At 31.3% G+C, this 17,321-nt stretch overlaps 1 protein-coding gene across 2 annotated transcripts in view; it reads left to right on the forward strand.

Annotated features, from left to right (window-relative positions):
• Positions 1-17,321, forward strand: part of LOC148313611 (uncharacterized protein CG43867) — a 481,259-nt gene that overhangs the window by 177,809 nt on the left and 286,129 nt on the right. Inside the window, exons 6-8 of one of the 2 annotated variants that reach the window (XM_088260074.1) lie at positions 7,707-7,848; positions 9,886-10,342; positions 13,803-13,962. In XM_088260074.1, the coding sequence (XP_088116200.1) occupies positions 10,191-10,342; positions 13,803-13,962 (312 nt within the window). In that variant the 5' untranslated portion in view covers positions 7,707-7,848; positions 9,886-10,190. Of the gene's footprint in view, positions 1-7,706; positions 7,849-9,885; positions 10,343-13,802; positions 13,963-17,321 lie in introns of those variants that run through there. The other variant, XM_088260080.1, reaches the window with a different exon arrangement.

A 17,321-nucleotide genomic window follows, 5' to 3' on the forward strand; every position in this document is an offset into this window, starting at 1 on the left:
ATATTTATATTGTGTGTGTTTATGATTTTTTTTTCAATTACCATGTATAAAAAGCATATTTTATATTTATTTTTACCTGTAGAAAAGTTATTTAAATATTTACGACCCTCAAACCAGCTTTTGACTGGTCGTAAGCCCTTATTGCCAGACTTCCATGGTCTTCATCGTCTATGTTGAGATGTCGAAATGTATGTTTAAGTTTGTTTGCGTGAATAGGAGTGACTGGGAACGCAAGATGGCGCCTGATTACTTTACCGCGTGGACGGAAGTGATTGATTTTTCTTTGGATATGACGTTTTCAATTTTCCCGCCCAGGATGCCATTAATTAATGGGGAAACTGAGAGGCGCCTCTCCGTCACGCGTCGCGCGTAATGACATCCGGGTTCGCGCCGTTAAGATGTTTTCGCAAAGTTAAAATTGACTTTTAGCCCCGGTTTTACCGATAAATTTTGCAAATCGACTGTTTTTGAATTTTTATACTCCTCTTTACCATATCATGCGTCAAAAGTCCTTGAATTCTAGTGTAATATAACGAATTAATGAAGAATTTTAAAAAATCTCCCATGTTATTGACACTATTTGAATCATCGTATTTTTTTACATGTACCGTAGAACAGGGCTACTTGAGCTTTGATGTGTTACTTGAGCCCAGTACAAAATAAAAATATTTAGATCGTGGTATTGATCGAAGTATCGTGACAATAAGTGTCACATGTCAGGGAAACAATGAATCATGTCAATACGTTCATTATTGTAGACCAAATACAGTTTTTTTTTGTACTGGGCTCAAGTAACACATCAAAGTTCAAGTAGCCCCGTTCTACGATATGTAAATAAATTTATATGAGTTGAAGAACCAAAAATAATAATATTGTATTTTTTTTTTGCTTCTTTAATTCATGATTCTCACTTGACGTTTAACAATATTTTATATTCCAAATTTCAAAAATCATCCTTTCATTGATATATGAAATTTATACACTCATTTATAGATATATATTTTTTACACTAGCTGAACCTGACCACGCGTTACTGTTACTCATTCTGGTTAAACGGCAAAGAAAGAATTTTATGAGGCACAGAATTATAATATATTGAATAAATTTATTACAAATATGACACACGTTTGTTAGAAAATTAAAAAAAAAACGATGAAACAACAATGCAATATTACATTTGGTGTCATTTTGTCTGTTGGTTTCAAAGAAATAACTTTTTTTTTATATCTCGACTACAGCACCACTTGGCGGTTCCAAAACTTACAGTAACCCGCTTTCAGCCAGGAAAAGCATATATCCAATCTGTAGTCAATTTGGCTTGTCGTTCCCGAGATTTGCGGTATACACATACAGGTATAAATGTAAATAACTGTATGTGTCAAAAAAATCGAAGGGTTTGTATAACTAGATGTATGGATGTGAAGGATGCGAGGAGTGTACATCAGGACAGAAGAATGCTGCGTTCCATCTTATATGCCTACCCCTGCGGAAGAAAAGGCGTGATGGTAGTAGTAGTAGTACTCCTCGTTTCCCCCTGAACGATGTATAGTGGAACCTCTCATAACGAGCATAATTCCTTCCAGAATCTTACTCGTTAAGCGAAACACTCGTTATATGAAACATTTTTTGTTTTGACTGTCGCGGAAGTCCCGGTTCACAAAAGAATGACATGAAAAACGGACTTCCTCTTTCTGTGTAACTCTTAATGCCAAATTCGCTTATAAAGGGAGGTACTTTTTTTACATATTTTTTGTTCGCTATGCGAATTACTCGTTATGAGAGGTGTGCGTTATGAGAGGTTCCACTGTATATACACCAACTCCTTTTTTGCTATTTAACATTATTTTCAGCGGTAGCTTCTAGTATCTCAGTAAAAATAAAGACTTAGGTATTTCCAAACCGATTATTGAATAAACTTAGTTCCATTTTTCGTGTGACACGACATTTTTATTTCGTCTGCAGCGATTCCCTGAATCCGATATTCAATTAGACTTCGTTCATTTCACGTCTGCATGCTGCGTTTGCTGTCGCGAACCAATTCCACTAAGTGCATGCTCTTTGACAACCTCTGCATCTGACATTTTGTCATCTCTCTGCGCCGCATTATGGAACGGACTGCTAATATAGTTGCAATTACCGACACGACGAGCTCGCAGCGCCAGGGGGACATGTCCAATCTGGCCATGTCACAAAAATGAAGTATATAAGTGTTATTAAAAATATTTTAAATAATTAATGCCTTTACATTGTGGCAAGTCATTTTTTCCTTTTTTTGTTACAAATTTTCATAAGTAAAAATAAATTTACTTAAATTTTTCAAACAAAGTTACATTTTAAGTACAAAATGGAAAATCATAAAGTTAGTGCTTCAAATATAAATTATAAAAATAAATAGTATCGTTTGCATGGTGTTGTAGTGATTGTCTTGACGAAGAGATGGGTACGTTTAAAAACCAGTAGAAAGAAATCTCGGTGAGTGGTTATATACTATTATTACTAACATTTTTGATAAAAAAATAAAAAGAGTACATAATTATTGATCGAGTTGTTCTATATTCTGTTCAAATTTTAAAGATTGATATATTTGTAAAACCAACATCATTTAATATTATTTTCATTAAATTTGGCAGTAACGTTGTGAAATAACACGATAATTTAAATATAAAAAAATTTAACACATGTATAGGACCATTTTTTTATGTTTGACAATATAAACACGACTAGCTTTGAGAACTACAGTTGTTCTCACCAGGTGAAAATTCAAACTAAAACGGTTTTTGTTTATGTTTTCACTTTTTGATCTTGAAACTCGTCGTGTTTACATTAATAAATTTTTAACAATGCTCCTTTATATGTGTTGTTTTTTTTTTTAAATATATTCAACACACCATTTAACTTCGTTTTATACATTATATATCTAGTAACTACTTTCTTGACCTGTGTGTATTAGATCGACGCGGTGCTATCTTGATTCATAATTTTGTGAACGCAATATAGGTTAAATTTAAATGCTTTTTTTTTTAGTTTCAGGTTAAGAAATTTTTTAAATAATGATAATTAATACTGTATACAATCAGTTAAAATAAATATTTCAATCGATAAAAAGAAATAATAAAAAAATACCTGTATAAACTGGAGTTAGTTCCCTTTTGCTGCAAACTAGCATGTAGTGAACACAAAGGATTCGGACGAAAGCGACTGAAGCGGTTACCTCGAGAGATGAACAAACTGAATACATTATTAGAACCGACGGATAAGCTTAGTTAACAATATTCAAGGATGATTAAATTGACTTGGTCCTCCTTATGTACGTTTAAACAAAATTCTAGGTGGGAAATGCTTTTACAGTTTTCTTTGTTTAGTGTGCTTAGTTTATTGAATTTATTTTAGCCTAAATGTGTTTAAAAATATTCCCATTGTTGTAGCTGATGCCAAATAATTTATCTTGATTGCACAGCTTTATTTGATACCCTAAAGACGTTTTTAGCATTGATTGTGCCGTTTGACTTGTGTAATTTATATTATTTATGAAGAAAAATAACCTGAATATACTTTATTAAAACGTGAAAATAGTCAAATAAATATCTGACAAATTCCATCTCGAAATATCATTAAAAAAGTATGTTAATTTGTTGTAATTCAATTTTAAACTACAAATAAAACACTTTTTTTTAACACTCGAGTATTATATTTTTACGACTAGTTTCAAAAGCTTTAGATGTTTCCATCTATGGGTTTGAATATAAACTCACTATGTTTATACAAGTGTTTATATATGTGGTAAAAAAACAAGCGTTTTATCTATAATTTAATAATATCTTACCACAAAGTGAATGCCAAAACTATAAATGACACATTTTAATTGAATTTAGGTAAATGTGTTTGTATTTAATTTAAATTGAATTTTGTGTTTTACACTAGAAGCGATTTCCCTTGCATTTTCATTGCATCCGCCCTTACGGAAATACTCTCTCTCTCGACAGTCCGCTGATAACTTTAATCTGGGGCAATAATTCACCCCCTAAGGCAAGTCGTTTGAGAAGGCTTTGGTCGGGGGGTCACAAAATCAACCCCCCGAGAGGCACCCTTAACAGCTGTGCCTTTTGTAAATCGCCGACCCCGCCCATAGGTTTAGGCGTATAATCGTATTTTTTTCAAAAATTATTAATTTGATCTCTAAGTTGTAATTTGATAAAAAAAAGTATATTACTTTTGATCTGTCCAGCAATAGTATTTTATTCCATATTTAGGCAGAGATTCGATTTTCTTATACTTCCAATCTCGACAGACCGGATTTAAGGGTCTTATTAATTTAGGATTCACGTAGTTTTAAGTATTTCAACCCTCCATAAGGCGCAGTTTATTTTTGATAAATGTAACATAATTATATTGTGTTATCTTTGAATTAATATAAACAAGATATGTTTGATCTTTACTGTAAAGTTTACGTTAATTATGGTCTTTGTAATATCTAGAAAGGAGAGTTAATGCGACAAATTCACCCTTACGACTTGAAGCAGTCTTGCTCCTAAACAACGATTACTATGACTGGTGTATAAGCAGTCTGCATATATAAATTTTGAAAAGTAGAATTACAACTAGATTTAAGTTGTTTTAAGAGCTTTCTAGAGGTGACAATTCACAAAAATGGGGCTCAAATCAAATGAAAATCAGCCAATATTTTAAACCTTCTTTTTAACTGTGTGCCTACATTCGTTGAAGAAACGTTACTTTCACAGAAGGATTTTGTTGATCACAATGATTAGCTCAAATAATTGTTTTTTTTTTAATTCCTGACCAATATTTGTTGAAAAATATCGCCATTTTTGGAAATGTTAATTTATTACACTGGTATTTCTCGTTTTTTTTCTTCTTAATTCTAAGTATAGTAATTCTGTACTTATTATTCGTATGATCAAATATTTGCGTTTTCTGAGAAGAGAATTGTTTTAAAATTCAAAATAAAAATGTTTTTACAGAATTTAGCACCAATTCTTGGTGCATATAATGAAATATTTCACAGTTTTTCCTAGATAAAAATTCTTTAAAAATACAAGATAATAGTGGTATAATATCCGTGTGGCATGTGCTTCTCTTTATAAAGCTGTTAGTAATTTAAACGGTCTCTTTGTGTTTTGGATAAATGGCTTAGTAAAATGGCTCCAAAATGACCGGGCCATTTTTCACCCCACGGTATTAAAGTGTCCGGTGTGTTTTTGCAGACTTGCACGCTTCCACGAGGAAAATCGACTCTACGTGCCCCCGAAAGGGCGCTCCAATGATAGTTTATCTTTCCCTATTAACTTCATTTATCGTGAGGGAGATTCACCCTTTAAACTAATGGAACGATTTAAAGAACTTTCTTCGAAAGAAATTGAAATGGAAACTCCGTTCTTTATACTTACAATCTTTTTATAACTATGTGTTACATAATAATATGTACATACATTGTTGTACCGTGGGAACTAAGCTGTTGGTACCTTTTTGCGTTTAATTTTGTGATTTTGTTTTTAAATTCGTTTTGTGCTATACATGGAAAAGATGTATATATTGTGTATTTTGTGATAATATTGCATTGGAGATGTTTGTTTTTGTTTTACCTATTGGTGGGATTTTATAGTATAAACTGATTTTTTTTTTCAGAATCACAAAAAGTTTGTGTTTTTATCCTGTGATGAGAACGTTTTTAGTTCTCAAAATCAGTCATATTTGAATTAAAAGTGGTCTTAAACAATTGCTTTATTTTTTTACTTAAATCAAGAGTTAATGCCGAAATTAAAAAATAATATCGTATTTTTGCGAGTTTTATCAATTATATTTTATAGAATATATTTAGTCCAATCAAAAATCTTATTCATTGATTCGGCATTAAAATCTACTGTGACACGTGTTTTGATGCATTCCGCATCATACGGTATTTGAAAATGATGCTGAATGCATCGAAACACAGTAGATTTTGTCTTATGACATTTTGTCAGCCTTGACATACCCAAACTTTCATATTCTTCTTCACCTACATTTGTTAAGATGTCAATATATAAAAATCAATTCGGTGAATAGTTTTCGACTGATGTGCCTTTTAAATACAAACAGAGAGGAAACGAGGAATGAGAGATTATCGGCTAGTATGTTAACCGTCAGAAAACAACAATAAATTAACAGCTGATACGTCTTCGAAAAAAATAAACGACTTTCCGCCGACGACCCAGTGTGCGACGTCCATCGCGAGGCACGGCAATTAACGTCACCGGGCGTCGCGGCGCCAGCAGGATATGGCTATACTTGTGGTTCATATATAACTCATACACTCTCCACTTCCTGCCACGGATCATCTATCAATCCATCCATAAATAATACGACCGAGTAATTTTAGTATCCTGTATTCTTTTGACGAAATGTTACGCTCGAAATATATAACAATCTTAATTATGATTTTGTTTCTTAGAATATTTTTTTTTTTTTTAATATCTTTTTGGCTTTGACCCATTTTTTTTTCGCGCTGCTAAATACAATCGTAATAAATCTTATCATAAAATATAGTTTAAAAAATTAAAATTCAATTGTGTATTGAATAGGTGAATAAAGGGTAGTTAAACAAATTTATGCGGCGAAAATGGTTGGCATAATGAAGTATTTCAAGTACTTGAAAGTGGTCAGGTCAAGAGTCGGAATAATGGACGTGTATGTATGAGAAGATGCATGAATGTGAAAGAGGCGAAGATTGTGTGCAACGACAGATTGATGTGGCGTTCTATTATCTCTCCCTAGCCCTGCGGAGAAGCGACGTGATGGTAAGTTAGTTAGTTTTTATTTTAATTTTATATCCACGTACGACTCGGAATGTGCGCGCCACAATTTATTTTGTTTTATTTATTTTTTAGTTTTAAATTTTACTTGCTTAATAAAACTATTTATTAAAACGGTGTTTGAAAATGATACTTAATTCATCAAAACAATGTCACAATAGATTTCAACAAATAGTGGTTTAACTGAGTCAAATGTATATTGAAAACGGATTGATATTACCGAATGATTGTTATATTGCCGAATCGATCAATGAAATTATTTTATAGTGTTACCCGGTTACGCCCGAGTTTTATTCAATGTTTTTACTATTTTTTTTGTATTTAAATAAAATATATAGTCTTAATACAGCGTTTTCATAAAAACACGTTAAAAAATGTAGATTGTACGTAGTACCTACCAATACGATTTTCAATAATCTAATAGAAAAATGAAATATTAGAGCCACGGTGGCCTTTTGACTAACTTATTTTTGTATCTTTATAATCTGAAAAAATAAATTATTTTAATAAATCAATAACACACATGCTTTGTTTTTAACTACTTTTATTTTTCCAGCCTTCTTTGTAACTTTATTCCCCGATAAAGACATGGTTTTGGTTGAAACAGGTCATCAACATCTGTAATGTGTTTTTATAAAAAATGGCGTATAATTGAAGTATGTATGTATTTACAAATCATAAAAGACATGTTTTACTGATTAAGTATGACATCTAGCCCCGTGTTGGATACTCAACAGATCTCAACAGACACAAATAGTGTATTTATCACGCCGGCAACACCGTTCCATTTTCAAACACAAGCCCGCCGGCTCATTATCCCCGCGCTTTATGCTCCGATGACTTACGGATTACCTCCTTTCATGCGGCCATAACTCACGCACTCCTTTCTTTCTGTTACAGATTCTAAAAATGGTCGCGTCTTCCTGCGCGGACGGCCGCTCCCGCCAAAACTGTCCGCCATCGCGGCCGTCTCCCGCCAAAAGTGCGCGCCGCCACCCGACGCCGCCTGGCGGTAGATCCGACGAACTACTCGCGTAGCGAGGTTACCTAATAATAATTAATTTTAAAAAATCATATCTCCGCGTTCGAAAGGGATCAAGTTGTGATTCGATCATCTGTTTTGTGATTAATTTGTGAACATAGTGCAGTTTATTCTGTTAAAATTTTCAGTGATTATAAAAACGTTTTTTGTTTAATTTTTATAAATTTGTTTTTCTTCGTTGATTTGAATAGTTATAGGTATTTTATAGAAATTAGGTAAGACACAACGAGTTATTAAAAAAAAAGGTATTTTGTTAGTTTCGTCACTTATTTTTCTTTTCATCCATATCCGCACTCAAATGGTGCATAGGGCACCGCATAGAATCTACGCGATGCTGACTTAATAATCATTCATTAGAAGTTATGGTGATCATTCGAGTCCAATAGATACTAGGGATTTAGGGTAAAATATACACTATGGGATACGGAATTCGGATTTTTTCTTCATTTTTCTTTTTCAGTTTTGATTTTTGTTTTAAAACTTTTGTAAGATTATAATTTTTTTTTATTTATTATACTTTCATATTTAATTCTTCTCTTGACATAATATTTAAATTTAAAATTTTGCATTTTATAAAATAAGTAAATGCTGCCTACCTCAGAAAAGTTATTGACTTTATTATGTGAGCATAAATTTACTTATAATTTTACTTAAGTTATCCACTGTCGCAAACACAACATATTGGCAAATTTACAAACGTGACACAAATATTAATTTACTTGAATAAATAACGATTTTCGACACTAAACTGAATAAAATGTCTATTGGCAATGCCCTCAACAAGACAAAACAGCTGTCTTTGTGTATAAAGTATCAGTAAAATAAAAAATACTGTTTTGGGAAATAAAAAGACTTTGTGTTTTGATCCACTCACATTTTTATCAATATGATCCACAAAGTTAATACTTTCAATATTCAAAACAGTAAAATTAAAAATCGTGCTTAGATTTGTACGAGTATTTGTTGGTACAGAATAGGTGTTTACTTATTTTTCGCAAGAAATTGTACGATATATTCACAGATTTCAGCCCCGTATTAATATTCCTGGCTCGTCTTCAAATTCTATTTGCCATCAAGTGTTTTCCCTTAAAAGCATTATTTACTCTTTCCCCACAAATTGGATCATATGATTCCGTTAGTAAAGGCACACGATTCCATCTTTCTTCCGGGAAACCAATAAGACCTCTATGTAATCAATTGAAAGCTGTTTTGTAAATAAAATTCTCTCGGTCCTTCCATTTCGGCTCATTGAAAACAAGACAGGATGAAATACAATTCATCCTTTATTTTTCTGAAACCTGTAAAAAATCATTTCAACATCTGCGAGCAATTTACGATTGCATTGATTAAACGGCAGTCTCTTTGTAGTAATATCTATCCATTTTTAATTTTAATTTTTACATGGTAAATAAGACTTTTTTAATCAAATCTGTTGTGACACATTCATATGTGTTTCGACGCATTCAGCATCATTATCAAATATCGCTGTTGTTCGAACGTTGAAGGATAAAGAGGGGGTAGAAGCTTTTTCTTTTTTTGTTATTAGTGTTACACAATGACTAAAGCTTCCATTTTTAATTTAAGTTTTACTCGGTAAATACCACTATTGCTTAAAATCTATTGTGACACGTTTTTCGATACATTCCGCATCATTTTCAAACACCGTATTCGAAACGTTGCAGAATGCATCGAAACACGTGTATCAAAATATTTTAAGGGATAGTGGTATTAACCAAGTAAAACTTAAATTAAAAATGGATAGGTATTACTACAAAGTGACTGCCGAATCAATTACTGAGCTTTCCTCTAATGCCTAATTTACTTGTTTTTAGGCGTACATCATTGTGAAATTTTTGTTGAATCTCCACACAATTTATAATGATAATGTCGCAAAAAGTGAAAACTAAAAATCAGTTATTAAAATTGTTGTTATTAAAATCTAATTCGCGTCGTGTTTTCATAAATCGGACTTGTATTTAAAAATAATCGCTAAATTATGGCTTACTGCTTTTTTAAATCAGTGTTTAACCCTTTAAGTTCCAGGATGTACAGGTAAGGCTGTTCCCGGTAGCCCGTAACATTACGTAACATAACGCAAAAGCAAAACCTAGCAAACTTATATGTTTTTAGTACGTGTTTTTAAAAGATGTTATAAAGACTTGCCAAATATGTACACTGTGTTGTGATAAACATGTATATACGTGTTTTAAGTATTAAATTATTATAAATAAGTGAATATATGACATAATGGTGCTCTCGATCAATATTTTTCGTTTTAATTTTCGCGGATTCAAACTGTCCGAATAGTGTTGTGCGAAATTCGTTAATAGAAAGCTGTCGACATGGCGGACGAGCGCGCCAGGAGGCTGTCGCAAATATTCGACCCCTTGTCTCGCCTAACGGAGCTGTCGGCCGGCCAGTCCGTTTCCACCCCCAACAGTCCCATGCTACTGCCACGGAGGCAGAGGGAAGGTGCTCCAATCCCACCCCCGAGGTAATTTTTATGCATTTCTAATATGTATGTATATATTATATATATATATATATATATATATATATATATATATATATATATATATATATATATATATATATATATATATATATATATATATATATATATATTTATATTTATTCATACCGTGTTTGAAAATTATGCGTAATGCATCGAGACACATGTTATAATAGAATTTTTTTCTAAAGTTTTTTACTGATAAGTCTGTGGCGTAGTCAGGTAGACGCTCGACTGCAAAACTTGCGTTGCTGGCTCGATTCCCGCCAATTGTTAAATGAATTTAAAAAATATTAATTTTCAATTGGGTCTGGGTTTTGTAATGTATTTATAATACCTTCACGTTCCTAAGGTTTTGCGGGTTATGCCACTAAAAAAAAGTCGAAGTGAAATTAAAAATGATTATTTTATATTAAAATCATTGGTACCTTATTTAAGTATGGTTTATATTACACAATATATGAAATTATTACTTGAATCAACTTGCATACCCTGTAAATACCCAGACATCTATATTTACCTTTAACTTAATAAATTAATCTTTTCATCCATGTTAAGATATCAATACGATCTTTTAATACTTTTTTTGACCTATATGCATTGTGAATCGTAAGAATGCTATTTTAAAGTTCAAATATTCGTAAAAAAAGGTCAAGCGTCAAGATATCACTCAAGGCCATAATTTGTATTAAGAAAGAAAGAGCTTAGACGAAGCTGTTACAAGGATGTTTATATTGATTTTATTTAAAAAAAATCCGTAGTGTAATGGTCAGCACGCTCGGCTACCGTTCTGGAGGTCCCGGGTTTGATTCCCAAGGGGGGTAAAATAAATATTAGTGATTTTTTCACTGTCATATTTATTCAATATTACCCTGGACTGGTACCTGAAGCGGATGGCTGATCACCTTTCCTTCATGTGAAAACGATCAAGATAAAACTGCGTTTATATGACGCAGTGCCCTATGCACCATTGGGGTGCGGATAAGGGTTTTATTATTATTATTAAATGTGACAGATCCATTAAAGCTAGTTTATCTGCAAATATGATTTCAGATATAAATTGGCTGCCCTTCCTTACAGGGATTTGCCATGTTTGGAATATTTTCCATTTTGTAAATAAAACCTTCCGTCTAAACGACGAAACCCTATGGAAAAAGATAAGGATAATTCTGTCAGGAGGAAAACGGTTTTCATATTGAAGGTAGCAGATACATAGAATAAAAAAATAAGGGAGGGTACCGCCATCATTGGTTTGGATTTTTTCTTCTTCCTTCTGTTTTATTAAATTCCCCAGAAATGCCCAAATGAAAGGGATAGGAAAAGAAATGCCCGAGACGTGAACACTCTGACAGTTGGGACGTCGGCGTCGGTAGGTTTGTTAGTAATACTCTATTAATAAAAAGGAAAATAAGATGAAAAATATAACTGAAAAAAGCCTTTAAAACAAAAAGGTTTGGGACTTTCATTGAGAAAGGTTCAAAAGAAGGATGTTATCCCAAACATATTACTATGTTTTAAATAAATAACCCACTATTCGATAATTATTTAAGGAAACAATTTATACTTTAAGAAAGAAGATAATTTCTTTTGTTTTTTGTTTTCAATTTTGTATATCGAATTGTTATCTTTTCATTAGGTTGACAGACCTATAATAATTTATGTATTAATTTTAAATCAAACACAGATTTTTTGAGTCTACTAAGTTGTATTTTATTAACAAAAAACACATAAAAAATAACCTATAATAGATTCGATTTGCGAGAAAACTTTTTGTTTCTTAAATACTTGTTTTACACTACCTCATACTGGTATACGAATCTCAAGACTAATTAATCGCTTTACTTTCACATTAAAGGAGATCAATATATATTTAAAACACTCTCCTTGCCATCCATTGTTTACTTTGTGTAATACCACTTTTTTAAAACACTTATTTGTGACTATTAAACACTTATTATTCACAAATAAGTGTTTTAAAAAAGTGGTATTACACAAAGTAAACAATGGATGGTAAGGTGAGTGTTTTATTACCATGCCACAAAGTTGTCAATGCTTTTAATATACAAAATTCAATATTAATTTGTTTGATTATAAATTTATTTATCATCATACAAATAAAACCGAATTATAATTTAAACAGTTATTAGTTAGTTTTTAAGTAATTTTAATTTGAAGTGATTTGAATGTGATCCGTTCACTGCCTGTGCATCTCTTTAAGATAAAATGCGTTAAATCACCATATAGCGAATGTGGACAACATATCGCTCACTCCTTTCAAGAACGTCATAAATCAAAATTCGTCAATTTTCAGTTGTGCATGTTTTCGGAATGCCCAGAAAATGTACTTTATCCCATTACAAGAGGCATATTTTTAACTTAATATTCACCCGCTACAGGGCAAAAAATGTTGTTTTTGCATTATTAAGAAGATGTATTGTTTAATTATTTTTTTAAATATCCTAAATATTTTTCAAATGGAGAAAAAACCTTCAGGTTTTACCTAAAAAATCTGTTGCACAGTAAAACATTCAATAAGTGGCTTAATATTTATTTTTAATACATTGTGTTATATTTTCATACTTTAAAAACGTTATCCTGAAAAATCAAGTTTTTTGATTTATGACGTTCTTGAAAGAAGTGAGCGATATAAGGGGTACAAACCATAAGGATATTTTATTGTCCGCTCACAACAGAGAAGTTCTTTCTAAATATCTTACAGACAGGAATCCAACTCCCCGCCTAAGTGTCCACCATTCTGTCTGACCTTGATTCTAAAATTGCAGTCATATCTCTAAAATGATTGAGATTGAGATTTTTCAATTATTATTTTGCTTATTAATAAAAACAATACTTAATTCTGGCAGAACCATCCTTTCACTGGGTGACTACCAAATAATTTTTTAAAAATGTTTATGTAAATTATGGATAAACGCATGTATAAATCGACTGTTTTGTAATGAATATCACACAATTTTTTATATTTTATATTTGATTTTCGGTGTTTGAAAAATTTGCGGAATGCATTGAAACAAGTGTCACAATAGATTTTGAGAACTGGCGATATTTACTACGAAAAACTTTAATTAAAATGGATAGATTTTTACCACAAATTGATTGGCGAATCAATTTATAAGAAAACGATCATTTGGCACATTGAACACGTGCCAAACTAAAATATAAATTGAGATACAGACGTACATAGTATCATTATACATTATTATGTTTTAGATAAATAGATGTGAAGAATAAAATATTTAGTTATGTCATTTTTAATGTTAAAAATGCTGTATATTGTAAAGCGTCTTTGAAATGATTTTTTATGAATGTGCGCAGTATAAATTATCCAATAAATAAATATATTAATTTAAAAAAAGCGTACTCAACACAATTAAAATAGAAAATTTCCTTGATTCATTGATTTACCTTTTTTCTCCATGTTTAGGCCATCGCAGGGACTGTTGGGGGCCAACGTGGCCGCGGGGCCCAGCGAGCAAGGGGCAGAGCCTCCTCCTAACTGGCAGGAGAGGTGCCTCTCCCTCCAGCTGGAGCTCCACAGGTCGAGGGCCCACTCCACCAGAGTCAGGGATATGCTGAGAGATAAGGTAAGAAGAAAAAAATATTTATTTATATTATATCTCATCATACATACAGAAAAATATGTGTGAAACTCTGGTATTACTGAAACTCTGGTGGCTTACAACTTTTATTTATAGATTTAGCGTTTAATTTATAGAACTCCATTTTAATTTATGTATTAAATGTTAAATCAAACGCTGACTTTTTGAGTTTACCAAAGGTATAAAAAAAAGGCATAAAAATGAATTTAGGTTCGCCTAGTTATGGCATTTTCAAACATTCGTTTGAAAATGCCATAACTAGGAGTGTCACTAGTCTTCTTGTGATTGGTTGGAATATTTTGCTCCTTGGCAATAAGTATCCTAACGTAAATACGTATATTCTTAAGGTAGTATGTTACGAAAATTGTGCTTTTCAAACTATTCAAAATTATAATTTTTTTATTATCCTGTATAATAAGTTAAATAAATAAATAAATTTATCTTCATTACAGCCTTTAAAGGGTTAAATCCGGTATTTTCGTTCAAAGATTTTCACACACTTTAAATTTTTTTCTTACTCATTTAATAAAAAGGTCATATTAATAATATTTATATTTGAAGCACTAACTTTGTGATTTTCCATTTTGTAATTACAATATAACTATTTTATATTTTATTATATAACATTAAACCACGAGTGTAAGTCCCTCTCCAAGCACAAGAGCACAGTCTCTTTTATGGAGCACCACAGCGAATGGAAATATAAAAGTTATCGATATGTATAAATGATTCAAATGTATTATGTTATCAATAAAAATGTAAATATATTAAATGAACAAAAAAATAAATAAAAAAAACTTTGCTTTAAAATCACTATAAATATTTTATTATAACGTAATTATAATGTTTACCAGTTTCGAAGCTAACCGCTTCTTTATGAAGACATTATCAGTCTTGATAAAGAAGCGGTTAGATTCGAAACCGGTAGACATTATAATTAAGTTATTATTAAATATTCACAGTGATTTGAAAACAAAGTTATATTATAATTATAAGGTAATATTAACTTGTTAAATGTATTAATATTCAACAAACTGTAGGAACACTTAAATCTATGTACACATGTACCCCTATATATTATAGTTACCATTCAAATTAATATGAAAGTGCTTTCGGGAGTAGTGTTGTGATTTCATAATTAGCGGATAATTATTTCACCATTTGCAATGTTTACAGGGTAACATGAAAGGGGAAACTGTGTAATTGAATAATGTCCATTAATGTACAATATGATAAACACAAATATTTGGATGAATAGCGGAATATACGGTTGGTATATTAATTGCTGTGTCTTGATTTTAGAGCATGTAATCACATATATTACGAATTTTCTCGGCTATGATAATAACAGCCATTAGTTTTACATTTTTGAAATCTCAACATAGATGAAGAAGAATTTGGAAGCCTCGGAGCTTATGACCTTTAATGGTCTGGTTAAGAGATCACTTTAAAGACGTGCAACATTCACCAATTCTACCCATGATTGGCAATAACTCTGCTCAAAATTTTGGAACTCCTAGATATATTGATCAATCTCATGAGACAGTACATATGAGCTCACAACAGCCATCTATGTTGGAATCAGGAAAGCTTTTATAAGGCAGAATATTTATTTTTTTATGTGCAAGGCTCGATTCCTGAATTATTATCACATACTCGAGACGTGCCTGAAAACATGATTTTACCAAAACAAAATATGTAAGTTACATTAAAATAATATTAATTTAATAATTTGACTAGTTGTTTTCTTTACAAACATTTAACAAAAAAAAATGATTTCTTTACCCACCGAAATACCCACCATTATATGTACTCCTATACCTAATAATACCAATTTTTTTTAGTACATAAGAACATTTTGTAAATATTTTTAGGCAGTGTTTGATAATGTCTTAATAAGACGAAACGCGTCACGTATTAACGTATACATAAATAAATGTAGAACCGAATCCCATAAACCTTGTTTAATTTTGGATATATTACTCAACAATTCAATATGGAATTCTACCAACTGTCTGCAGTTACAATAAATGATTTCTTTATTTAAAATAATATTTAATCAATTTTTTTGTAAATTAAAAGCATTGTTAACTTTGTGGTATGGTAATATAACACTCTCCTTATCATTCAGCGTTCACTTTGTGTAATACCACTTTTATAAAAAATATAAATGTAATATTATGAAAGTGGTATTGCACAATGTGAACGATGAACGATAGGGAGAGTGTTCATTAAAAATATATTTTTTAATGTGTTTTTTTCATACATTAGTACTTACTGTTGGATTTCCAATACTGCAAATTCGGATATATTGTCAATATATCTCTTCCACAGTAATTCACGTAGGGCCTGCAAGTATACCGTTAAAGTGCACACAGTACGGGAACACGTGTCTACGTGAGTCATGTGTAGGCAGAGATAGCACGTGCACTGCACTTGTTTGTACCGAATCCTTTCAGTGTTCTGGATTAACCAGGGCCGGGTTTGGACTTTATACCGTGGCATTTTACCATCGTTTTTCAATCGGCGGACGAAAATATTTTTTAAAATTCGTAGTTACTGAATTTTTACAATTAATTATTGCATTAATTGATTCGGCAGTCACTTTGTGGTAAAATCTATCCATTTTTCATTAATGTTTTACTTATTAAATACCACTTACGGAGTTTGAAAATGATGCGGAATGCATCGAAACACGTGTCACAGTAGATTTTAAGTAGTGGTATTTACTAAGTAAAACATTAATGAAAAATTCATTATTGTTTATTCAAGTATTGGATTATTTACCCTACCCTATTTTAAATGTCTCAAATAATTTTTGGTGGAATTAGGTGATGAAACCTGACTTTTTCCGATAAAATTATAAATAAAAGTTAATATTTAACGTTGTTTAATTATATTTTATTTTCATTTATCTTAAAACATGCATACACACCTACTTAGAAAAATCATTTATTTTTACTAAACTTTTTGCTACCCACACACATATGGATACAACACACATTTACCATATGATAATATAATTTAAACATACATTTATTATGTATTATTGTAAACTTTTATTATGTATTATTAGTATATATTGTAACATTTATTATGTATTATTGTAAAACAGTATTGATTTAGCATTTACTTTGTGGAATTACATGTTGTCATTACCACTACCTCTACCAATATTTGAATGATTTTTGGCTCGTTAGTTGTAATCACCTGTTTATGAAAACATGTGTTGTTCTCAAAACTAGTCGTGTGAAATGAAATGAAACACAATTTTAGGTCTAATACATGTGTTTAATTTTTAAAGATAAACATTCATAATTTGAAAGTATAAAGATCCCAATAAG

Source organism: Brachycentrus maculatus, unplaced genomic scaffold (genome assembly GCF_059751285.1).
Source record: "Brachycentrus maculatus isolate JH-2025_06_01 unplaced genomic scaffold, ASM5975128v1 h1tg000007l, whole genome shotgun sequence".
NCBI classification, from domain to species: Eukaryota; Metazoa; Arthropoda; class Insecta; order Trichoptera; family Brachycentridae; genus Brachycentrus; species Brachycentrus maculatus.